The sequence below is a fragment of the Diadema setosum genome, chromosome 3, assembly GCF_964275005.1.
Source record: "Diadema setosum chromosome 3, eeDiaSeto1, whole genome shotgun sequence".
In the NCBI taxonomy this organism is placed as follows: Eukaryota; Metazoa; Echinodermata; class Echinoidea; order Diadematoida; family Diadematidae; genus Diadema; species Diadema setosum.
In genome coordinates, this window is record NC_092687.1 from 23,459,403 (window position 1) to 23,482,988 (window position 23,586).

The 23,586-nt window shown below is 37.2% G+C and overlaps 1 protein-coding gene across 1 annotated transcript in view; it reads right to left on the reverse strand.

The window, feature by feature from the left end:
• LOC140226294 (ADP-ribosylation factor 6) overlaps positions 1 to 23,586 on the reverse strand; it is a 35,168-nt gene that overhangs the window by 5,921 nt on the left and 5,661 nt on the right. Inside the window, exons 2-3 of the mRNA XM_072306791.1 lie at positions 13,785 to 13,930; positions 12,306 to 12,647 (exon numbers count right to left, since the gene is read on the reverse strand). Coding sequence (XP_072162892.1) covers positions 12,306 to 12,387 — 82 coding nt within the window. The 5' untranslated portion in view covers positions 12,388 to 12,647; positions 13,785 to 13,930. The remainder of the gene's footprint in view (positions 1 to 12,305; positions 12,648 to 13,784; positions 13,931 to 23,586) is intronic.

A 23,586-nucleotide genomic window follows, 5' to 3' on the forward strand; every position in this document is an offset into this window, starting at 1 on the left:
TATTTTGGAAAATTGCATGGGTGGACATGAGTTGCTGGCTCGGCGGAGGTCTGTGCTCTCCGAGCGCTTTCCCAGTTTGTTTGTTGTGTATTGTTCCCTGTTTCTTTTTTTTTTCCCCATTTTCACTTCTACGCCCTTTGAGCACTTCTGTGGCTGTAGCACTACATAAATAACCATCGCAATGATTATCATTATCATTAAAAGTCAACATTCCCCTCAAGTTTCCCACTGAACAATACAAAATGGCCGAAGAAACGATACGTGGCAGAACCTGGCTTTTACATACAAGATTATGAACGCAGGAAATCCTATATGAGTTAACACGACAATAAAAGAGTCACTTGGCAAAATTAATGAGTCATATCAAAAGTTCCTCTATCGTCACGTGTTGAGACTGGGATGACACCAATTACATGAATGATGAAAAATGAAAATAGATGAATTAATCATAACGGGATGCTGAAGATGTACACCTACACTTGTACTTGTGTACTATCAATCAACCCCCCCCCCCAAAAAAAAAATATATAAAAGAAATCAATCAATATATACAATGTAGTTTAAAGATATTGATTAAAATGTTTATAAGGGTATATCAATAGTCTATAGATAATTGTAATTTCGTATAAAGTCCACTACACTACTAACTACTACTAGTAGTAATAATCAGAATCAATATTCAGTATTCTAATAATATCACAAACAAATGTAAGATGAAAATTAAACTTGAAAAAATTGTAATAATCTCACAAGAGTTACAGTACTACTGTCCATCTGAATGTGTTGGAATCACATGATGTCCAATGTATACTCAAAACAGTACAATAGAGATAATGAGCAGTGTATGGCCGGAAGTATGATTTTGTCATGAATATACGGTAATAAGGCAGAACTCATTGCAGCTAATTTATCAGCCCAGGTACACACAGTACACACGTGAGCAGCATGTACACTTAGTACATGAGTGCATGGGCTTAATCAAAAATAGCCGAGCAACTGTTGTGTATCAAGGGCACATCTATTTTGAGTGGCAAGCACTTCATGTTTAGTGCACTAACGGGTATGTATGTTCATACTGATACACTGTACAATGTACTAACAAAATTAACAGTCACCACTGTTTAACTAGGACTCGGATAAGTGGGTACACTCCTACAATGTACTATAAAAGGATCGGCGACATTTCAAAGGCATGTTATTTTCACTGCGAAAAGGGGATGAGACATTGGTTTTGACAACAGGACATATTTTTATCAGATATTTGTTTCAAATAGAAACCACTGTATCTACATTGTACAGGATATCTCATTAAAACAGGAAGAGTGAGTAAAGAACACATTCATGGTACTGAATAACCACTCAACAGTCATAGAAACTAATGGGAGTATTCACCACTAGGTCGAGATTTATTGCTTGATCATGAAATTCTTCCTCCCTCCGCCATTCCATCACTCTCCGCTTAGTTCATCCCCTTCACGATGCTGTTCACATGACATCCTCATCATAAAGTTTATTACCACAGAATTTGCTCTCAAATGTGATTTGTCTTTGGAGAACTGAAGGTACATGTACGCTGCATTCAGGGACTGAAAAATACAAGCGTAGTTTAAAGCTTGATAGCTATAATACAGTTGTATTCAAGTGTGTTCCAGCTGTGGTGTGATGTACTGTAGGCCTATTGCATTGAACTCAAGAGCATAATGGATGGTTCAGTTTCTATTAAACCTTGAATAATCAGGACAGTTGCCCATTCAGGGCTAGGTCTCACTACCATGCCAGTAATTAAGCAGTGGTGACTGTTCATTTTTGCCAGGTACATGTACAGTATGCTCTAGTAAATGAACTAATAATCGCTTCAGATATCATGTGGCTCTAAAGCTAATGACAGTGGATGGCTTTGCAATGCAAAATGAAGCTGACTTGAATTAATTATGCAATGTACAATATTGACTTTTGTGTATGAATTCACAGTTGAATGAAACCAATACTTCTTCTCGTTGACACTTACTCTACGGCTGGTTTATTTACTGGTATATCGTATGGTATCCAATCGGATGTATGGCAAGGCTTGACACTACAATGTATACTGTAAAACACGACATTTTCGCAGCATGAAATTTTCGCGAATTGCCTCTAACATTCAATGCATAATGTAAACAAGAACTTTTGTGTGCATATAAATTTTGCGATTCTTGGCTCTCGCAAAATTCGCGAAATTAACATGCACGCGAATATTCCTCAAATTTTCCATGATGGCCTATTTCAGCCACTTAAATCTTTGAATTATAAAATTTGGTGGTCCAAAAAGAAATGTGGTGGCCCGATATGAAAAAAAAAAATATCATTTTGACAATTAGCTGCCCATTTGGGCCACCAATAGATAGCCTTCATGGAAGTTTGGTGGCCTGACATCTATTTCTGGTGGCCCTGGCCACTGGGCCACCGGGCAACCATCAATGTCAAGCCCTGTGTATTTATACACCAGAACTACAACAGTAATGTCATTTCATACAATGAAGGAGAACTAAGTGTTTCACAAAGATTGAGTGCAAGTTGCAATCAATCGCAAAGTGCGTTTCATAAACAACTTTGCGATTGATCGCAAGTAATGCTCAATCTACTGAAAGTCACTCTTGATTTTTCTTGAGATTAAGCGTGACCCTCTAGAATATGGAACAGGGCTTTGCTCAATATTGAACTTACGCTCGATTCACTGAGTTTTGCTCCATAAATCGCGTGTACAGTAAGATCAATCGCAACTCTTTACAAAACAGGCCCAAGAGATGTCATAAATACTCTGCATTAAGGGATTGCTGTGTTCTTGACCAGGGCTACTGCAATCCAACTAAATACGAATGGGAGTTTGCCTGTTAGGAGTGTGGGGGTCCTATTGTAGCCCATACACCCTCACTGGAGGCAAGTACAGGTGAAAATACCTCTTGTTGTGCCCTGTACCCAATAATATTTCACAGAGCAGAGTAACGAGGATCAATGCCATGTTGAGGGTAACAGGATCTCTAGTGTTTTTGGTAGCTAGAGCCCACTTCCTCACAGAGGGACACGACAGCAAGATTACACATAATGCACAGTCAATACTGTTTGATGAGGACTTGGATAAATGGGTACTTGTCATGACAATATTACTGTATCATTTCCAAGGGACACATGTTATGACCAATTCTACAGGATGAAACATTGCTATCAGGATGTATCTTCACCAGATATTCCTGGAAATCAGACACTTTGTATAAAGTTGTTTAATTTTAACAGAACTGTAGAACTGTACAAGGACATTCAATACATGTACATTATGTATGTCATAACTATGGGTAAAAAAAAAAAAATCAACTAACCAACAAAAGAAAGCAAAACAAGACAAAAAACAAAACACCCTTCCAGTAACAGAAATTACTGGTATGATGGAATATTCAACAGTAGGTTAAAATTCACTGTTTGCCAATCCATATCATTTTGATGGTCCATTGACTATATTAATCACTTGGTAATCAACTCCACTTACAAATCCCATCTTTACCCTAAAAACTTATAAAATATACTTTGATACTAATAATGCAGAAATGATTTCACTTCTATGAAAGCAGTCTAAACTTGACAGTGACATTCAAGTCCACACAAGTTAAAGAGTAATTTAAAGGCCCATGTCTTGATTCATACTACAAAATAGAATGTAAGTGCACATTGTATAAATAACCAAATTTCTACTTCATTCAATCAAAAGTAATTGTGACAGTTGCTTTATCAGGACAAAAGACCCAAGTTGTGCACTTTGACCGAGCCATCCTGATAAGATGGTGGCGACAGTATTCTTTATTTCACAATGTACGATTGGGACTAAAGGTGTTCACACACCCCATCTACACTGCACAATTTGACATAGTTCTGCATGTCCTTCGAAGGACATTGTTTTTCCTTTATAAATCAAATACTGAAGGGAAAGGCATGATTGTACACACAGCATTGCTCAGCTATGCTCCACGGGACTCAAAAGAAGGCAGAACCGCTCCTGTAAAGCTTTCACGGCACAAAATTTTTGAGAATTGGAGCCAATGGCCTCTTGTCACCGCCATTCAGTGTAGAAATTTTTCGTGGTGTGAAAATAAAAGCACATTAATATTTTTGCATGCCATATGTTCCAGTAGTTAATGTTCTGATTGCGCGGAATTAAAAACACATGAAATCCATCTGAACCCGCCGAGCACGAAAAATTACTCGTTCGAAAATATCCACTTTTACAGCATATAGTGCAGACAAGAACTCCCACATTTACGCATAATATTGAATTTCGCGTATCTTGGCTCTCGTGATATTCGCGAAATTAAAATGCACGCAAGCATTCCTTGTGTTACAGTACTCAGACAACCAACGCCCCTTATCATGTCGGGTACATCATGTACAAAACATCAACGGTGTCAAAAAAGGCAACACACAGTCTGCATTCTTTACAGAGTAGAAAAGTACTTAGTCACTTGAGTGCAGGGTTCAGAGAACACAGCTTCCCTTCGTACTTTTGATTCTAGTTCTCGGAATGCGAGAATAAGGGGGAGAGAAAGAGAAGAATTTTATAGTACAGTTGAACCTCTATTATCCGGCCTCCCTTTATCCGGATCTCTCTATTATCCGGACGCAATCTCGCCGTGATTTTTTTTAATCTTTTTTAAGAAACTCCTTGAGAACTCCTACACAAACACACATGAATTACATATACTTGATACATTTCTTAATAATTATTTAGGTAAATCATCCCAAGAATTTGTAAAAGAAAAATGATTTCATTCTTGCAAACACGAACCTCTATTTTGGGGTCTGTTACTGAGTGTAACAATGAAAAGGTTGCAGCATACACATTACTACATGTGGTACTACAATGGGCTACATCAGTACATGTGTATGTATATGTACATGTATAAAGCATTGAGTCTCCCGTATCCGGCCAAATCCCTTATCCGGATGAGCCCCGGTCCCGACTTGTCCGGATACGAGAGGTTCAACTGTAGATTGATAATGCTGATATCCCATGCATCACTCAACACTCATTACTCACATCAACTCAGTTCATGGGATTGTAGAGAGTATGCTGTCATTGGACCTTGATAGGGTGAAGTATCACAATATTTCTTTCGCTATTAAAACTGTGCAGTCTCAACAGACATTTGGACAAAGGGTCACATACAGTAACATAACAAGTTGAAGTGCCCATTCACCTGCATGTACAACTTGCTGGATAATGAGTTTTCGTAGCCCTACTGAAGTGGACAAGTCGGACATGGTAAACTTCGGATTCAGCAATATCCATGTAATAAAATATGATCATCAGATCTACAAACCCTGTACAGTTGTATGCTCATTATACCCCCACCCAAAAAAACAACAACAAACTAACAAACAAACACACAAAAACACCCCCCCCCCCCCCACACACACACACACACACAAACATTCTTGTTGAGAAATCAAACTGTTCTGGAAAGAAAAAATAAGACATGACCCAAATGTAATATATCAAAAATTGAAGTAGACTGTAGGGAATATATTGTTGTACAATACAACAAGAAGTATTAAGATTCTTAATAAATATCTTTGAATGATAAAATGCAAGGGAGTACAGTGTGTACACTTGACAATATGTGATAAAGTGCCAGTTGAAATGCCAGAGGGAATCTATTTGAAAGCTCCTACCTGTACGTGCTCCTTCACATGCCAAGGAGGGCAGAAACACGGAAGGAAATCTAACTAGGAAGAGTTGCGGCTAGGATAACCCTCGTGCTTCCTAGCTGGACTTTGGTCTATAGACGTCACAAGGAGAACGGGGCACACTGCCATGCAGAGAGATAGGATCGGAAGTCCTCGAGTCTTCATGGAAGTGACAACGTACAACAGGAAACTACCCTCCTCCTCAAACAACATACAAGCAAACAGTCATCCACCCTCATATTAAACACACTCATTTACACGCATACTTGTATACAACTGTTACTGCAGATGTGCGCTTGCCTACAGTATCTGTATGAAGTACAGTACATATAAAATTTGTAACTAAGTGCATGATGCACGCACTCACACACATACAACACAACAGTAATAAGTTTAATAGAGTTATGATATAAACAGTGACATATGTTATTATAAAGGCTACAAACATTAAAAGGGTACTATTTTAATGCTACAAGTTGTACGTATGATTTTCTATGTCCATGAATGTTTAACTGTATAGTAATGTAAATAATACAATTTTAAATCATATTCCTATATATTACCCTGCATTAAAGATACATGTATGAGGAGAAAGCAAGCAACAGAAAGGCAAACTATGAAATCTTCTCATTCCCTTTATCACTGATTTGCTATTAAAACAAAATCCAAGAAAAGAAAGGGTACAGCAGAGAGTCCACTGAAACTGAAAGTGAAAATCCCAACAAGATTAAGGCTGCATTTATCTAACATGACAGAGAATCACGTTTCAGAACAGGTTTTGAATGGCGTTTAGTTTACAAACGTGGTTTGAAGCGTGATTCTTGGGGTGCCGCATTTTAATATCTAAACATCACAATCGGGATTTGAGAATTGTCACTGCAGGACTGCTTTGCACTGTTGACCCAGGAAGTAGAGGTCAATCGAGGCACATGTTTTTTTTACTTATTTATTAATTTATTTATTTATCTTTTGTAACCGACGGCATGTAAACTGAAGTTGACAGCAGCTTGGGGATGTGCATGTCAATATACTTTGCATCTTAATATCTACTCACAGAAAGGTGAGCGTTGTCTCAAACGTGTTTCAAATCGCCCTTTGAATGGTGTTTCATATTGGCATTTCTAAATGCCTAAAACATGTTTACAGTCATGATTTTGCCCCAGAAATTTTTTTGATAAACAAACCCTAAGTGTGCCACATGGAATACAATATTTCCCCATTCAGGCTCAGCTTGGTGTAAAAATAGTTTCCTGCTGTTTGAACTTCAAGACACAGAAAAAGAAAACCACTACAAACAAACAAACAAACAAACAAAATAGACATAATAGGATGTATCAGTATGTATCAGCAATGAGAAGCAAGGAAAGATGGAGTTTAAGGAATCATTCACTGTAGAACAGCACAGTTTGGGGGATTTGAAAGTTATGAACAATTTCCTGCTGTGGGCTGTGTGCTCTTCTTCGCTGCACTGGCTTCCCCCTGCACGGCTCTGCCAAAGCCACTTGCAGCACACAGCCTTGGGGGTTAGGGATGGGGGACAACGAGCGGTGACTCACACCGCCTCCTTTAAGCTACACGGTATTTCAGTCACACACGTGTCTGTGCCAAAAAGATCCTTTCCCCTCCCCTCCCAATCCCCCTTCTTCTTCCCCCTCCCCTTTCTATCAATACATCTCATCCTTGATGTGTATTCTTATACACTGGCTTGGCTCCTAATTACCGCCAATCTAAGTATACTAGAGGCACAATGCATTCTCTTGACATGAATTAAAAGTGATAAAATGATATCATTGAGGAGGTCCTGCCAGAATTAGAGGCAACATCAAATATCTATGTTTTTTTTTTTTATTAATATTTTAGCCGGTGTGTCAGCACATTCTGTAGCAGAGCTTCCTTGCAGTTGCTGTACTACAAATAAGACACGACATGCAGTGTGTTTGAATAAAGAGATTTGTCCTATTGTTAGCGTAATTATTTGAAAGGTGGGCTAAAAATACATGGTGTGCACTGACAGTGATTGAATTGGCAGTCAGCTTCGAACCAATATTTCAAAATAATTACATGATCTTCACTCTTGGCTCGCCATACCTTGTACTACAATTGAGTCTGAGTACAGCCATACAATGTCATTGATGTGTTTATTGTTGCAAGCATTGCTTGGTACATGTACACGTCACATCTCTGAGACAAACCAAGACTTTCTATGCTTCCTTGTAGTGTGGGTGCGACTGCTGTGGGTTTTCGAGCAAATCTTCACATTAGGGCCTACAAGTATTTGATATAAACGGTAATGGAAATATGCTAATATCACATGTATTCATGAGTGTTGTGAGCAATGCCCTAAAAAACTAGAGTACTGTGCACACAACTTGAACATAATCACACTTTACAGAAATATTCATATTTTCAATACCTCTTGAAATCCATAGAAGCTGTCCACTTCATGTAATGGTGTAGGATACTGTGCAATACATCTACAACTTTAAAATACAGTGTACACCAACCTGTAAGTGTACAGTCAGTACACGTTTATGGACTGTATGCCTGATTTATGAGGCAATTGTGGAAAGGGGAAAGGGTCAGTGCTCTGCATGGTCCATTTCACATGGTGCGTCTTTTCATTGGTATTTAGTCTGATCCCTACTCAGGGAAATCCCCTTTTGATAGGTCTATAGAGCTACAGTCAACACATACACAAATGTGGGTTCATTGTTTGGCACGATACACTGCATAGTTTCAATGTTAGTGAAGCAGGGCCCTAGCCAACAATGCATTCAAGAATACATTGTACACATGTACTATAATTCTTCCTAAATACTATGGTAATACAGAAATTGATTAGATGGACTGTACAATGATGAGTAACAACATTTATGTAGCACCATTTATCTGTAAGCACCCAACATTTTGACTCAAACTGCTAGTGAATGAAGTCTCTTGCTGTTTGTTTGTTTGTTTGTTTTTCTTCAGACAACCTGACAGTGATGGTCACATGTTATTCTTGTAGGAGCTTGAAGAAGGTTGTCAGCATTCACACAAGTTCTTTGTGCAACAATTTCCCTCTAAACGTTTTTATTCAATTAAGTATTAATATTATTTCTATGGTATACAGTCAATGTATGTTAAAACATAACAGTAAGGGCTGTTATGGTAATAATGTGTGAGAGTGAAAATGAACAAACATGTCACCTTCTTTTATGTCATGACTGAATATTCTGCACACTCAATAGTGCATAACACAACTGAACAACTGGTCAACTGTCGTGCTAATGTACAACGTAGCAACTGACTCTAAACACACACTCATATCGTCCATGAGCTGACATTGTTTCATTCTCACAGAACAAAGTGAAAGTGAAAGTGACGTAGACTATGCTTCATTTGTCCAGCACTGCTTGTCACGACTTTCTGTGAATTTTATTGCAGACATGTACTCCTCATTACCTGATGTATTACTATTTGCTATCCTATGACATTATAAACTATTGGGCTATTCCATTACTTTGTCACACTGCAGAAACCAGATATCGGGATTTTAAAAGAGCATTAACTACTAAACAAGGTAGCCAGTATTATCCAGCTATTAATAGACGGCATTTTGTCCTTTGATGTAAAACTGTGGTCAATTATTTCAAGATGCTTTACAGTACAGCTGTACGTGACAACATGGACTTAGACATCATGGACCTATGTCCATGGTGACATCAACATCATACATGGTGAGTTATTAGCCAACCTGAGGGGGGAGGGGGAAAGTTTCAGTCATACAGATAGCATGACAATTGCCACAGTATAGAGGTCATTGATGTTGAATACATTCGTATCGCTCAATGTGGTAATGGCACTGGTGGGTTTTTGTTTAAAAACTCTGAAGAGTACAGGTACTATGGTATGTGCGTGTGCAGGTAAAAACCAATATGATTACGATTGCTTAAGAAGAATACTTAAAAAACAACACTTGTTTAAACCTGGTGGACAAAAAAAATAGTGCTAGGCACTACTTGCCTTTTCATAGTAAGAATGAAGAATTCTCTGGTAAAGAAATATGTCATTCCATTCCAGTTTTACTCTAAAGGTCTAACCTTTAATTTAGATGACCTTTGACACAGCAAACCAGACAGTGAAATTCAGCAACACTACTATGAGCATCATCACATTCAAGCTAGTAATTCCACAAACTGTTTTGATTAGAGATGAAAAATGATACATGAATTTCTAATGAATTTCATCTTTTTTTTCAAAACTGTTTTTTTTTTTCCAAAGTTTTCGACACTTGCACTGGACAGACCATGACCCAATTGGCCCACAACCTTTGACCTTTCCTTACATCAAGTCAGTTCAATACAGTATATTGTACATACAATGTATTAGTGTTTACTTAGAAACCTTTGAACATTTTCATGTACACTGTACAGCAATGTAAACATCAACATTTTATCGTGATTTATTTATTTTTTTTGCGCTGAGTGGCTCAAAAACATATTCGTGGGTTGTTGAATTTGTGCTGCGCAATTGTCAACCCATTCACAATATGGAGAGAAAACTGTAAAGATATTTTTACAAGTTTTAGAATAAGCGCTAGCCAGTAGCATGAAATATGCAAAAATTAATGTACCGCGACAATTTCTGCATTAACAGTATACAACTTGTACACATAAACTTGCAAAAAAATGTTGTGGTTCCTGGGATCAGCTGGAAGTGCAATCATATTCTAGTAGTTTTTGCATATTTGTTTACTCAACAGCACCCTACTGTACATTAATTTTGTTTGTAGACACACAAGGCAGAAGCAAACACTCATTATACAAACAAACAAATGCAAATGCACTTGAGATGCACACACTTTATGATGACAAGCCAAGAATAATATGTGGGCACTTCTGAAATGACTCACATATTTTCCACCAGACATGCCTGAACTGTTCTACCTCACACACACACACACACACACACACACAAAAGAACGGCCACAGGTACTACAGTGTACCACGGACAAATATAAAACCATACTATTTACAGGTACAGGTATACATTCTACCTGTCTTGTGACCAAACACAATGGAAAGTACCTTCATTCCCGTATCAGTTTCAGAGTGACTATTAAAAAGGGAAATTACATCGGAGAGTGCAGATATGACACATACCATAAAAGTACCCTAGCTTCCTGCAGGTTATTGCAGTCTCTTCTTTACCTAAACAAGTCCCAGAATCTACTTTCTATTTGTGGATTAATGTCCTGTATCATTACTGAAATTTTGTCATTATTCGTCACTAATATTACATAAGCAGGGCTCAACATTAACGGAGGCCCGATTGTGCTGCTAAAACTAAAGATGGCTTTTTATATTTCCCTTTATTTTGGTCAGCTTCAATTCTTTCTCGGCCACCAGAATATCATATTCAAATATTTTAGAGGCTCAAATGGGCCACAAGAGAAAAACATTAGTGCTGAGCCCTGCAAAGGCAAGTCATATCCCAACTGGCTTGATATCAATGTACTGTATGACCACTTAAGTCAAATGGACAGAGAGGATGAAGCTACTGTACATTGAAATGGGAAAGTATGGAGTACTCTAGTTCAGATTCAATCGCACTGGGGTCACAAAATCTATCTCAATTTTTGGTGAAAATCACTTTATGGATTAACTGCCAGATAATCAGGTAAGTGATGTTCTGTCCAAATTCTTGATTGTCTTGTCCAAATTCTAACTGTCTTAGCTGTTTTCTAGATTTCTAGTCCAAATTCTAGCTGTCAAAATGAAGCTACCATTGCATTTAAAGGAAAATGAAATCCCATTTGTCACAGTGCTTTGATTGCCAATTTCTTCCCTCTCCTGAACATCCGACATCATTGAGATACAAGGTCTTGTCATCTTGACAGTGTTAGAGAACTTCAAAGCTTTGCATGTTTACAAGAAATAATGATGCATTGGTCACTTACGGTGATTCATGTAGCATTTTGTATTATGAACACAAATACAATTCCTCAAATACCATGGTATTTAGGGTAGTAATTCAAAGCTCATGCAAATAATGCATGCTACAACTGTGTGTGAAGTCCATCGTGAAGTACCACACTTTGGACAGCGATGCATTCCTCATATGCCCTGACATACTTCCCTATGATCTTTTCAGCGTAGGGAATCTACTGTAAAACGAGGAATGTTCAAATGCAATTTAATTTCGCGAATTTCGCAAGCCAAGTTCCGCGAAATTAAAATGCACGCTAAAGATCTTGTCCACACTATATGAACTGAATATTAGAGGCAACTTGTGAAAATTTCAAGCTGCTAATAAGGCCGTCAGCTCCCATTCGCAAAAATTTCATGCCGCGAAAATATTGTGTTTTACAGTATGCAAGGTGCTTAAATGACATCTCGGAGAGGTGTACTTTTGGGCCAGAAAAATCACAGTATTACCTGAATGAGAACCTTGCCACCTGAAATATCGTGCCATAATCGTGGTATTTCTCTAATGACATATTAGTGACTACAAATTACTGTGCTACCACATAAATTCCAAAGGGATTGCATGTTTTGAAATGAAAAGCCGAACTGCTCAACACTCATGCAGCAGAGACAGAAAAAGGATACTGGTTTTTCCAGCAGCGTCCAGCCCCAGCATGAGTATCCTCATATCTTTCTTGCCAAAGATTTTTGACATAATCTTCCCCATGGTGAAATCTTCAAAGTCCTTTTCTTTTCAGAAGAATGAGTTCAGTGATAAACACTGGAATCCACAGGTGTGTGAACGAGGGATTCCCGGTTGAAGAAGAGGGAAAAGGGCGCCCTCTCTCCTTCCTGCACAGTGCAGTTTCCCAAGGTTGGCCCTGGGCGTGACACGTCCTTTGCAGACCGCCTCCCTACACTGGGCCACCTGTCTTCCTTGAGCGCTTCGACGGCCCCCGATAGGGTCCTCTACAACTACCCTATTTGCTGTGGTAAAGAATGGAATAAAAGAAAATCAAACAATACAGACTGTACATCAAACTCTATTTATGGGACTAGTGCAACTGTACATAAAATGGTAAATATTACAGTAAATATGGCACATACTGCCTTTGACAATTCTAACAAGAAATCAATGCTTAGGGAGCTTGCTTTGCAAAGATTAAACATCATAATTTGTAAGCCAACACGTACAATAAGACTGATACTATCTGTACTGAGCTACACATGTACAATGTACTGAGCTATAAATGTACGTACATCCATATGCACCCAATGTTCACCTTCCACATAATGTACCTTTATATTAACATGATAAAATGCCAACCAACATTTGGCACTTTCTGAATAATTCAAGGTCATTACACCAACACTGAAAGTTCAGGATTTTACCTTCAATGTTTAAATTCTTACCTACAGTTTAATAATACACCTTTTAGCCTTTACACACAATGCATTTTCAGAGATTACAATGTACATTGTTAATAACACTCATTGTTGAGGAGCATAAAATATTGCTTGAACCATGAAAACAAAAGTCAGTTTTAAAATCACTGTGCCTTTAAACCAAGCATGAGCTTACCCCAAAATGAAACTGGCAACTTGGATTTACAAATTGTACTTCATTATTTATATTATTCACTGTATGAAATACTACGACTGAATTTCTTCAATAGCTCAAATGATTGCTCAAGTCTAATCGAAGTGATATTTTGGTCTCTGGATTTTAGACTCTGATTACCTGTGAACGTTGAACATTTTCATGCACTGTAAACAGCACAACACATACAGTGTAGCTTACTTTTATAAGCAATACGTGATGCTATATTTTCTATTCCAGGAGCCCACTGAAACTTCCCAATCACTTCCTGTACAGTGTCAAATGAAAACATACATCATCTCCACCTTGGCGTATTGCTAACATAGATTCTAGAAAAGGGATTGTAGATGGCGAATTCAACAACTGGAAATTGTCTCACACATTCAAAGTTACAAATTATCATGCTCACCAAATTTTGTTTATAAAAATAAAATGCATGCAGAGAGCTCCACACTTGACAATACATTCTGTATCAACAATAGTACAATGATGAAGAAGAAGAAAAGTCTACATTGACAGGTTACCTCTGGTTTATGGCTGTCTCTCTACAGCTAAAAGCAGCCTTCCAAGGCAGGGAAGACAGAGGAAAAACCGGACACACTCTGTGGGGGATCCCTCGGCTTGGAAAGGGCTCGTCAAAAAGACTGTGTCACCAGCAGTGCCAGACGACCTGTGTGTTCAATGAGCGGACACGTCATTTAGATTGTGACATCCTGTCAAAGTGACAACATCACTTTAATAATTGCACATAATGATATCACAGCCCGGCATACCACGCAAACCTTGTGGCCTTAATACCACACATCTAGATGTACAGTACTCCCAGGCATAATTTTGCGCTGAAGAAATTATAATCTTGTCCTCATTAAAAAGTGAGCAACTCTGCAATACACTGGGTATCCTATGGAGTACATTGAGGGAAGATAACATGCCATTTATTTTAAAATCAAGTGTGCATGCACAGGATGTACATCAATTTTAGACTTTGTAGTTCATCAAAGGCTTTTGATGATTGCGCAACAAAGTCAAACAATTGGATCTGACCATTTTATGAATATGGCTGCAAAGTTCCTTCAAAATTTGTATTGGAAATACTGGTACTGGAAGATGAAATCACTGAACATTAAGATACACCATTAACCACACAAATGAATGGTTTCCTGGATTGGGTTTGATGGGTGATATACAAGTATGACACAAACAGAGACATACATTGTACAGTAAATCAATCCCTTCATTCAGCTGTCAGTGCACAAAAATGTAAAAAGGCATATCAAAGAGAGAATATATTCATACAAAGAAATAGGTTCTTTTTGAATGAAACCATGAGTGATGTACACTTAATACAAATTACTAATTGTATTGAAATAAAAAGCACACATGAGTACGTGCTTACTGAGATAATGAAAAAAAAAAAAAAAAGGAACGTCACCAATGATAGGAACATACACGCGTACATGTACATGTACAACTGTACTTGTAGGAAGAAGTACATGTGAGATGTCTACTGAACTTGTAAACTATTGAAATACAGTGTGTGCCTACACTGTACATCCATGCTTCAGTTCATTAATTTGCAATACATGTACAGCCTGTAGTGTAAGCCTGTACAAAGTAGGTCTTTTTAGAGAGTTGTATCTAAAGCTGTATCTACCAGTAACACTACATGTACACTGTAGGAATTTCACATACGATCTATATTTGTATCCTACTACGTTGTACGTTGTAATCCACTACTCTCGATAAGCCTGCAGTTAACATCCACTGTACGTTTTGATTTATTGTACATGTTGCTGTACAACTGTACTTTGGAACAGAGTACACTTTTACAAGCACACACAAACACTGCACACTGTATGCTGGGCATACATGTACATACAACCACTGTAGGTACATCTCCTACTGTGGAAGTACAATGGCCTTTATTCAACCAACTCAATGTTTATTTGAGGAAGTTAACAAGTGGGATGTAGGGGTGTCACCATTGTCCACTTCCATTTTACACTGAGAGAAGTTTGAATGTGAACCACATTGGAAGGGATTACTGTGACAGTTGAAATTCACAGCAGCATATTCAGTGAATCAGACTAAAAATCGTATACAATGTGTAATGCTGTACTAGTACATGTACGATGTACAGTTTGTATGCTGTGCTGTGTGGTACGGCATTGTAGTGCTGTTCACTACAGGGAAGTGCAACAGTACACATGGTGAATTGCACAGAACATGTACAATGTACAATGTATCCCTCACTATTTCACTGAGCTACAATAAACATACACAGTGTATTGAGTATTCAGCTGTATGCCAGCACAGGGGGCAGGGGGCTACAAACACACTTGCCCAATGGCCCGGCCTGGGGCAACTAAAACTCACTATCTGGCAAGGAGTATCAATGGGAACTGCCTTCTTCTACAGAGTAAGGGGTCTGTGCCTGCATGCCCAGTTGGGCAAGTAGGAACAAGTTTCTTTCTATTGTCTTGGATATTATTATCAAACCATTTTTGGAAACGAGTATACTGGACACAGTTGAATGGCAGTCTCCTATTTGTTATCACATATAGTACTACACTGTGCGAAGGAAAACACAACAAAGTACTGTAAAGTTTGAAAATCAAAAACCTAGCAACAATCATAAAAATTCTGACATCTGAATCCCCTCAATAAATCAGTACCGGTATCAAAGCGACAACTCGAAATGCAAATTAAAATATGTGACATTCAGCATGTGTTGAGGAGCCTGTACGTGTACAGTATATCTCTGGTCTGAAATTATCCTCATTCTCTTCATTTTCAAATTCTATGTTTCGACCAAAAAATACATTGATAGTCACTTGAGGGCAATACAGTGTAGGCCTACATGTTTGTACACATTGGCCCGAATTCACGAAGGTGGTACAAACAAAACCATGGTTTAAACCATGGACAAAAACCATGGAGTGCCAAGTGTCGCATGGAATATTTCGTCACGAAATCGGTCATTTCGTCGATGAAATTATTATTTTGTAACAAAATGACAACATTTTGTAACTAAATGAACATTTCGTCCACGGAATGATAATTTCGTTAACGAAACCTGTCATTTTATCGACGAAATAACCAATTTTGTAACGAAATATTCCGTGCGACACTTGGCGCTCCATGGTTTTTGTCCATGGATTAAACCATGGTTTTGTTTGTACCACCTTCGTGAATTCGGGCCAATGTATTTCTGACTACAATAGGACGCGGACCCGCAGAAAACCTGGGTCTCACACTCAGTTTCTAAAGCGAGTGATGTCATCGATGTATTACCATGGATACTTTCATTGTAATGTCATAATTTGTCTCTTTCTGCCTAGCCTCTAGCACACTACATGTATAATACAATGTACAATGTACATGAACACTGTACAATCTGACTATAAAGGGTACAATATCACATTATTTATCATCCAAAGCAATAGATTTCAATGCTGTCATCACAGAGACTTCTCAATTACAATTTTTACAATCCAATCAAAATCCTTTATCATACCCCAATGCTATTCCACCTTTATAGTAGATATCAAGAAAATCTGCATCATATTTCTATAACAGAAAGAAGAAACACCCGTACTAAAAAAAACAAATCTTCTCCCCCTCTCTGGGACCCCCCCCCCAAAAAAAACAAAACAAAAAAAAACAAAAAAAAAAACCCAACCCTAAAATAACCACGAATAATAAATAACTCACAACATACTCCACAATTTTCTTCCACCAAGAACTGGCTCGGAATCAAAAGATGTGCACTGCATTAGTCACGTTGCCAAATTAGTCATGTCGTGTCTATGCGAGACAATGAACGACTCAACGAGCCGTCTTCATCTTCATCTAGATGTGTAAAATATTCTCTGTGCAATGCATACCAAGATATGTATTCACATATCGTATCATATCTGATGATCTGAGCAGCATATCACTTTCAATATTGCACAATCCTATGAGATGAACTAACAAGGACAGGAGATTCTGAGGAATTCATTGTACAACGTGTATGACATTGAATACACCACACAGTAACAACGCATGCATGGACATCTTTTGTCATTCATACTGAATGAAATTGGAATTGTAAAAAAGGGGCAACATACAGTGTACATATTGTTCACATTTTATATGTCCGTTTATGGGGAAATATTGCATGTACACAAGTAAAGGGCAAGAGGCTGAATTCTTTTCTTCAAAATTAATTGCACTATACACACATACAGTGGACAATATAGACCCTACATGTACAATGTACAAAGTGCGTATCATCAGCTTTTGTCAACAATGTACATGTATTAAAAGTACATGTTTGAAAAAAAAAGTTACAATTTGCTGCAGGCAGTATGGTATACTTTGTACAACCTAAGACATCTTGAGATATACACGTGTAGGTAAAATGCATTCCTGCATTGCACCTATACTACCCCATTTGGTACATTGATGTATAATGTACAATGTTGTACTTAAAGGAAACCCAAACCCAAAGAACAATGTGGATTCAGTGAAAGCAGTAACATTGGTAGAACACATCAGTGAAAGTTTGAAGAAAATCGGACAATCGATGCAAAAGTTATGATTTTTTTAAGTTTTGGTGTTGGAACCGCTGGATGAGGAGACTGCTACATGATATGACGTATGAGTGGACAACAATGTAAAGAAAATATAAAGAAATTCCACAAAAATTCATTTTTCATGAAAATTACAAATTCCATCAACTTGATACTGACACATGTTAAGGGTACAATCATTCCCCCTGTTTTTTTAAAGCGGTTAGTCAAGTGCTCTTTCATAATGGTAGAAAAGTGAATTTTTGTTGAATTTCCTTTATATTTTCTTTGTATTGTTGTCCACTCATACGTCATAACCTCTCGTACAGTCGTGTAGTCTCCTCATCCAGCGGTTTCAACACCAAAACTTTAAAAATTCGTAACTTTTGCATCGATTGTCCGATTTTCCTCAAACTTTCACTGATGTGTTCTACCAACGTTGCTGCTTTCACTCAATCCACATTGTTCTTTGGGTTTGCGTTCCCTTTAATGTACATTGCATGTACTACAACATGTACAATTGTATATGAAGCATCGCTATGTGTTCTTGTTTAGTAAAAATGAGTTCTAATACATTGTAGCTGCTGCAATACAATGTACTGTACACTATTGTATCTTTTTTACAAGATCCTGATAGTTTTGACAATTATGTATTTCCGATGTTGTCCTTACAATGTACTACATGTGTACATGTACTTGGTCTTAAAAAGGTTCATACAAAGCACTATCAAAGTGCCATGACATATGCAATAGCACCAGACTAAAAATAAAATCTACAATGTATTATGTAAAGTTCTTGCGTGCAGATTCATGGGATTGACTGAATGACTGCAGGTATACTCTATACTGTATACGGCATTATGTAATTAGCGAGTCTAGTTTTTTGCGAATCAGGACTTTTCGACAATATTGCGAGCTTGGTTAAATTTGCGGTTGTTGAGTACCATTGTACTGAATGGAGAATGCGTGCATGTCACATTCATGTTGAGATCAGAGTTAATATTTCTACATAGTACATGTACATGTAGGTGTTTCTAAATTCACGAATAGCACCTGACTGGCAAAGTTCAAGTACAGCTGTACATAAAAACCCTCGAAAATCATTTGGTGTACATGTATACAGTACATAGATTTGTCTGTGGCTGTGGTGATATATTCATGCTTCTAATAGTCGTACATGTACTGTTTTCGATATCGTTTGCAGTTACATGTGTATCTTCATGGTGTACTCTTTCACAATACATCATATTATTTAAACATAATATAACCAAGGGGATACATCTGTATCATCGTCTCTCTCTCTCTTGCTTGACACACAATTCTGTCTGACTCAGCTCAGTACAAAAATGGACTTTATTGTGAGGGAAACTATAAATAGGGTTTATTATCATGGTACAAATATTTTCATGAAAAACACACAAAAAAAGTTGTGAGCTATCGTAAAAAGAATAACAGAATAACATAACCCCCACACTGTACACTACAAGTGAGGAAAACATCAAAAGCTAAAAACTGCCTCCGAACCCTTCACAAAATACAGAGCCTGTACAGCATATTGTACACTGCATGTAAAATGCTGTATGAAAAATGCAGAATATTTTTATAAAACATGAGTACAGTCCATGGTATGACACAATGAACAGCTCATCACTATAAAAAGCATTCAGAAACGATAGTGTATGATATACAGTACCCATGGATCCATCTTTACATCATATCTCTCTGTCTACACACACACACACACACACACACACACACACACACACACACACACACACACAGCTGTACAAAATTGGTAAGACAGGATACAGGCTAATTCAGTCACTGAGCGATGACTCGCTACTGAGGGGAGGGTTCAGGAAAAGACGAGTGTCCTTTTGTGTGATTATATCACCTCATATCCACATCCACCCCACACCACAAGTACATCGAACATCGTATACTGTATGATGTACACATGCATGCTGGTATATGTACATAATATTGTGTACAATAAGTGGACTTGCTGTCAACTTGCAATAGCATTACTGTATGTACCATACAGTTATGTATATCGTACGATACAGTTTACAGTGTAGATAAATTGTACATTTGTATTGTACGTGTACACTTTTTGTACAATTGTATTCCTTGGTCTTCTACACTTCTTTAATCTGTTTCAGAACTTGTTTTGTGGGCTACACATCACAAAGGCTTCCATTATACACAATTAAAACCTCTTTAAATTATATTAGATATATATGACTGAAATAGGAGCAAAGTACATTGTACAGTGTACACTATACATTAGTAGTGGCATATGTGTTGTATGAGTTTGACATACTAAACTTGTACTGTAAGTACATGTACAAGTACATGTATTACAGTGATGTTTACAGTGTCATTAAATGTTCGAATGCATTTTATAATAACAGAATGAAATAAATAAAAAGTATGTATCATATAACAGCGTACAGCAATACATTGTATAATGCACTCATCAGTATGATACATGTATTTACAGTTGTATGTACATTGTGAAATTCAAGTATTGTGTCAACAAATTGCCATTTCCTCTTGTTATGCCTATGATAACTAATTTACTTTGAACAAGGTTTATGCTTGTAAAATTAGCAAATTCCAGTCAAATCTAAACATAACATTGTATCATGTGACAATAAGTTTCCTATTTTATGTCTGGTTGGTGAGATGACCTTAAAAGCTCAGTGATATTAAACTTAAAGGGATGGTACAGTATTGGTAGAGATGAAGATTTCAAGAGCTTTTAACCTTTTACAAGACACTTTAGAAACCACATATGAAATGCTATAAAGAGCATACCATTCTAAGAGGAATTTGAAGGCTATTTTATGAAAATTGGTTTTGAAATGGCTGGGATATCCAAAAATAAAATAAAACAAAGCGATCCTAATAAAAGCTGGGTCCCACCTTCTATTAGTATCACTTTGTTTTGGATATCTCAGCCATTTCAAAACCAATTTTCATCAAATGAACAATGAATTCCTGTTGGAATTACACGCTCAACCAAAACTAAACCATCCCTTTAAGAAGTGGCTCTTCTGCAGTGCTATGGCTGCTAAACTGACTCATTTACAAATACAAGCAAAGATCATAAACATCGAGGACACTCTCAGAGAGAAAATCACATGTATGTACTTACGTGTAGTGTAGCTACAGTATCATTGCAAAAAATGACACCTTCCACTGGTCTAGTATTAAAAGTGGTTTTTAAAAAGTATATGGTGCATTAGTGTTTTACCCTAACCTCTTCCATTTGTTGATAATAAAATCAATTAAGTATTTATCTGTGACTTGTTACAAATTTAGAAAATTTTATGGGGATTACAGTCTGTACAAAGAGTTTTCAGAGTGTGCTCAGAACAATGTGGCCCAGGCACACACGTACATGTACAGTATTGTAAGTATGCACAGCCATAAAAGTGATTAACGAAGAAGTACTGAAGTACAGGAAAACAAGTACAAACTACTAGTAGTCCTAAACATCCTCTCTTCTTCCTTTTCTAAAAATTCATATAATACCAAAACATTTTAAAAATGGCTGTTCTCAAGGACTTTTGAAAGGTGAACACATACAATACGTTGGACACTGTCCAATGTACAGTTTGTAAACATGCAGTAAATTCATCCCTACTATGTAGATGTGATATGTCGTTCTGTCGCATTATCTGGGACACTCACAGAATTCCTGTATCAATCGCTTCCTTTAGATGTTCCCCTCCCACTCCGGTTCACAAGGGTTGTGTCACTCAGGCGCATCCGATGCTCAAAGCAGCGGCATTCCAGAAAAACCACACAGCAAACACATTGAAACTTCTCACTGAATATGGCCACAATACCACAGCACATTGTGTCTATACACACACTCCTCAGGTGGACAAATTGTATTATAACTACACACTGTAGTAGAGAGAGATTTCAAGGCATTAGAGTCACTGCGGAAGCCACCTTTGAAGCATAATTACTCATTACTGCACTATTCTGACACATACCATGAATGAGCTCGAAAGTGAATAGGAACAAAATGAACATACAGAAGAGAATGGAACACTACTGAGTATAACCACATACAATTGTATGTGTGTTTTCCCAAAACAACTGCCATGCATTGCACATTTTTTTATGTGGGAACTCATTTACTATCTATGAAAAAAGTATGTTCCCTTTGCAGAAAGGCCATCATTACCATGGCACAAGCATCATGTTCAGCTTCATTTGAATTAAAGGGATAATACAGTATTAATTTTTGGTTGTGGTACGGATTCAGCTTTTAACTTTCTGCAAGATACTATAAACCCACTCAATGAAATGTTATTTCAAGAGTCACACTAAGAGGAATTAAAAGTTTATTTGATGAAAATCGGTTTTGAAATGGCTGATGTCCAAAAACAAAGTAAAGCAAAGTGATCACTATTACAAGGTGGGTCCAACCTTTTATTAGGATCGCTTTATTTTGGACATCTCAGTCTGAGCTTTTTCAAAACCAGCTTTTATCAAATAAACTTTGAATAGCTCTTAGAATTATATTTTCTTTCAAATTTCTGGAGAGGTTTCTAATTATCTCAAAAAAATCATCATTGAAAATGTTAGAAACCCCGAGGCCTCACCTCAACTGAAACTGGGCCATCCCTTTAATGTACCATCCTTATGACACAAATCAAACAGAATGAAAAAAAAAAAAAAAGTGTGATCACTATGATACAGTACTTTCCAGAAGTTTTGTTTTTGTTTTTTTTTTTCACCACCAAAGTGGCCATGGCAGTCTACTGCCTGAACTCACCTTTTTGACATTTACAACGTTGTATGAGTCACATTCCTTTACAGACAAGAGTTTAATCGGTTTTTGCATCTTGATGTAAAAAAATCAGTTTTATTATCCTCCATTAACATGTATTACAAAAGAAGAAAATATTACAATAGATTTCAAAACCTGTTTAATTTTGGGCGTGTATGAATGGCCGAAAAAGCTCACATACAATGTATGCCTATGACACACTTATCATTCAAAAATAAACCAAAACATCATACAGTAAACTTCTCTCCTACATTGTAAACATTTCCTGGTATTGTCACATGTTCCAAGGAACTGAAACTACGATACATAATTCAATGCTTCCTATTAAACATAGATGGTATCCCATGATGCACTATGTGACTTAAATGTGACTGTTCCTCTTTGTTGTACATATTGTAAGTGTACCACGGTGTGTGAATCATTCTAATGGAATCCCTAGAATTTGCAGTTTGCTGTAGAGTGTGCTGTTTCAATTCAATGTATTGGATGGAATGGATTTTTTTCTTTTTTTCTTTTTTTTTTAGCAAGGGGTGTTTTTTTTTTGGTTCTTTTGGTTTTTTGTTCTGTTTGTTTGTTTGTTATTTTTTTTAGCAGGGGGACGAGCAATGTTTGTAATACAACAAGTGTGTTCGACAACTCACAGTCAGACACATGGTAGGTTTAAATACTCATTCATAAACGAATTGAAACTTCAGATGTAGGAAATTCAATGGTACTGACTTGAGGGAAACTGAAAAAAAAAATCAATAGTCTCATTTGGTCCCCCAAGACTAATTCTAACATGCACTCTAACACAATGCTAGTCAAAACAGAAGAGGGCCATTAATGATCTGACAGACATTTTCTGATACTAAAAATCTATTCCATACTACAGGAGATGAACCACATGTGCATAATTAATGTGATATTGTTAAAGGTACTAAAGCTTCTTTTTTATTTTCCTTTCACCGAAATGGC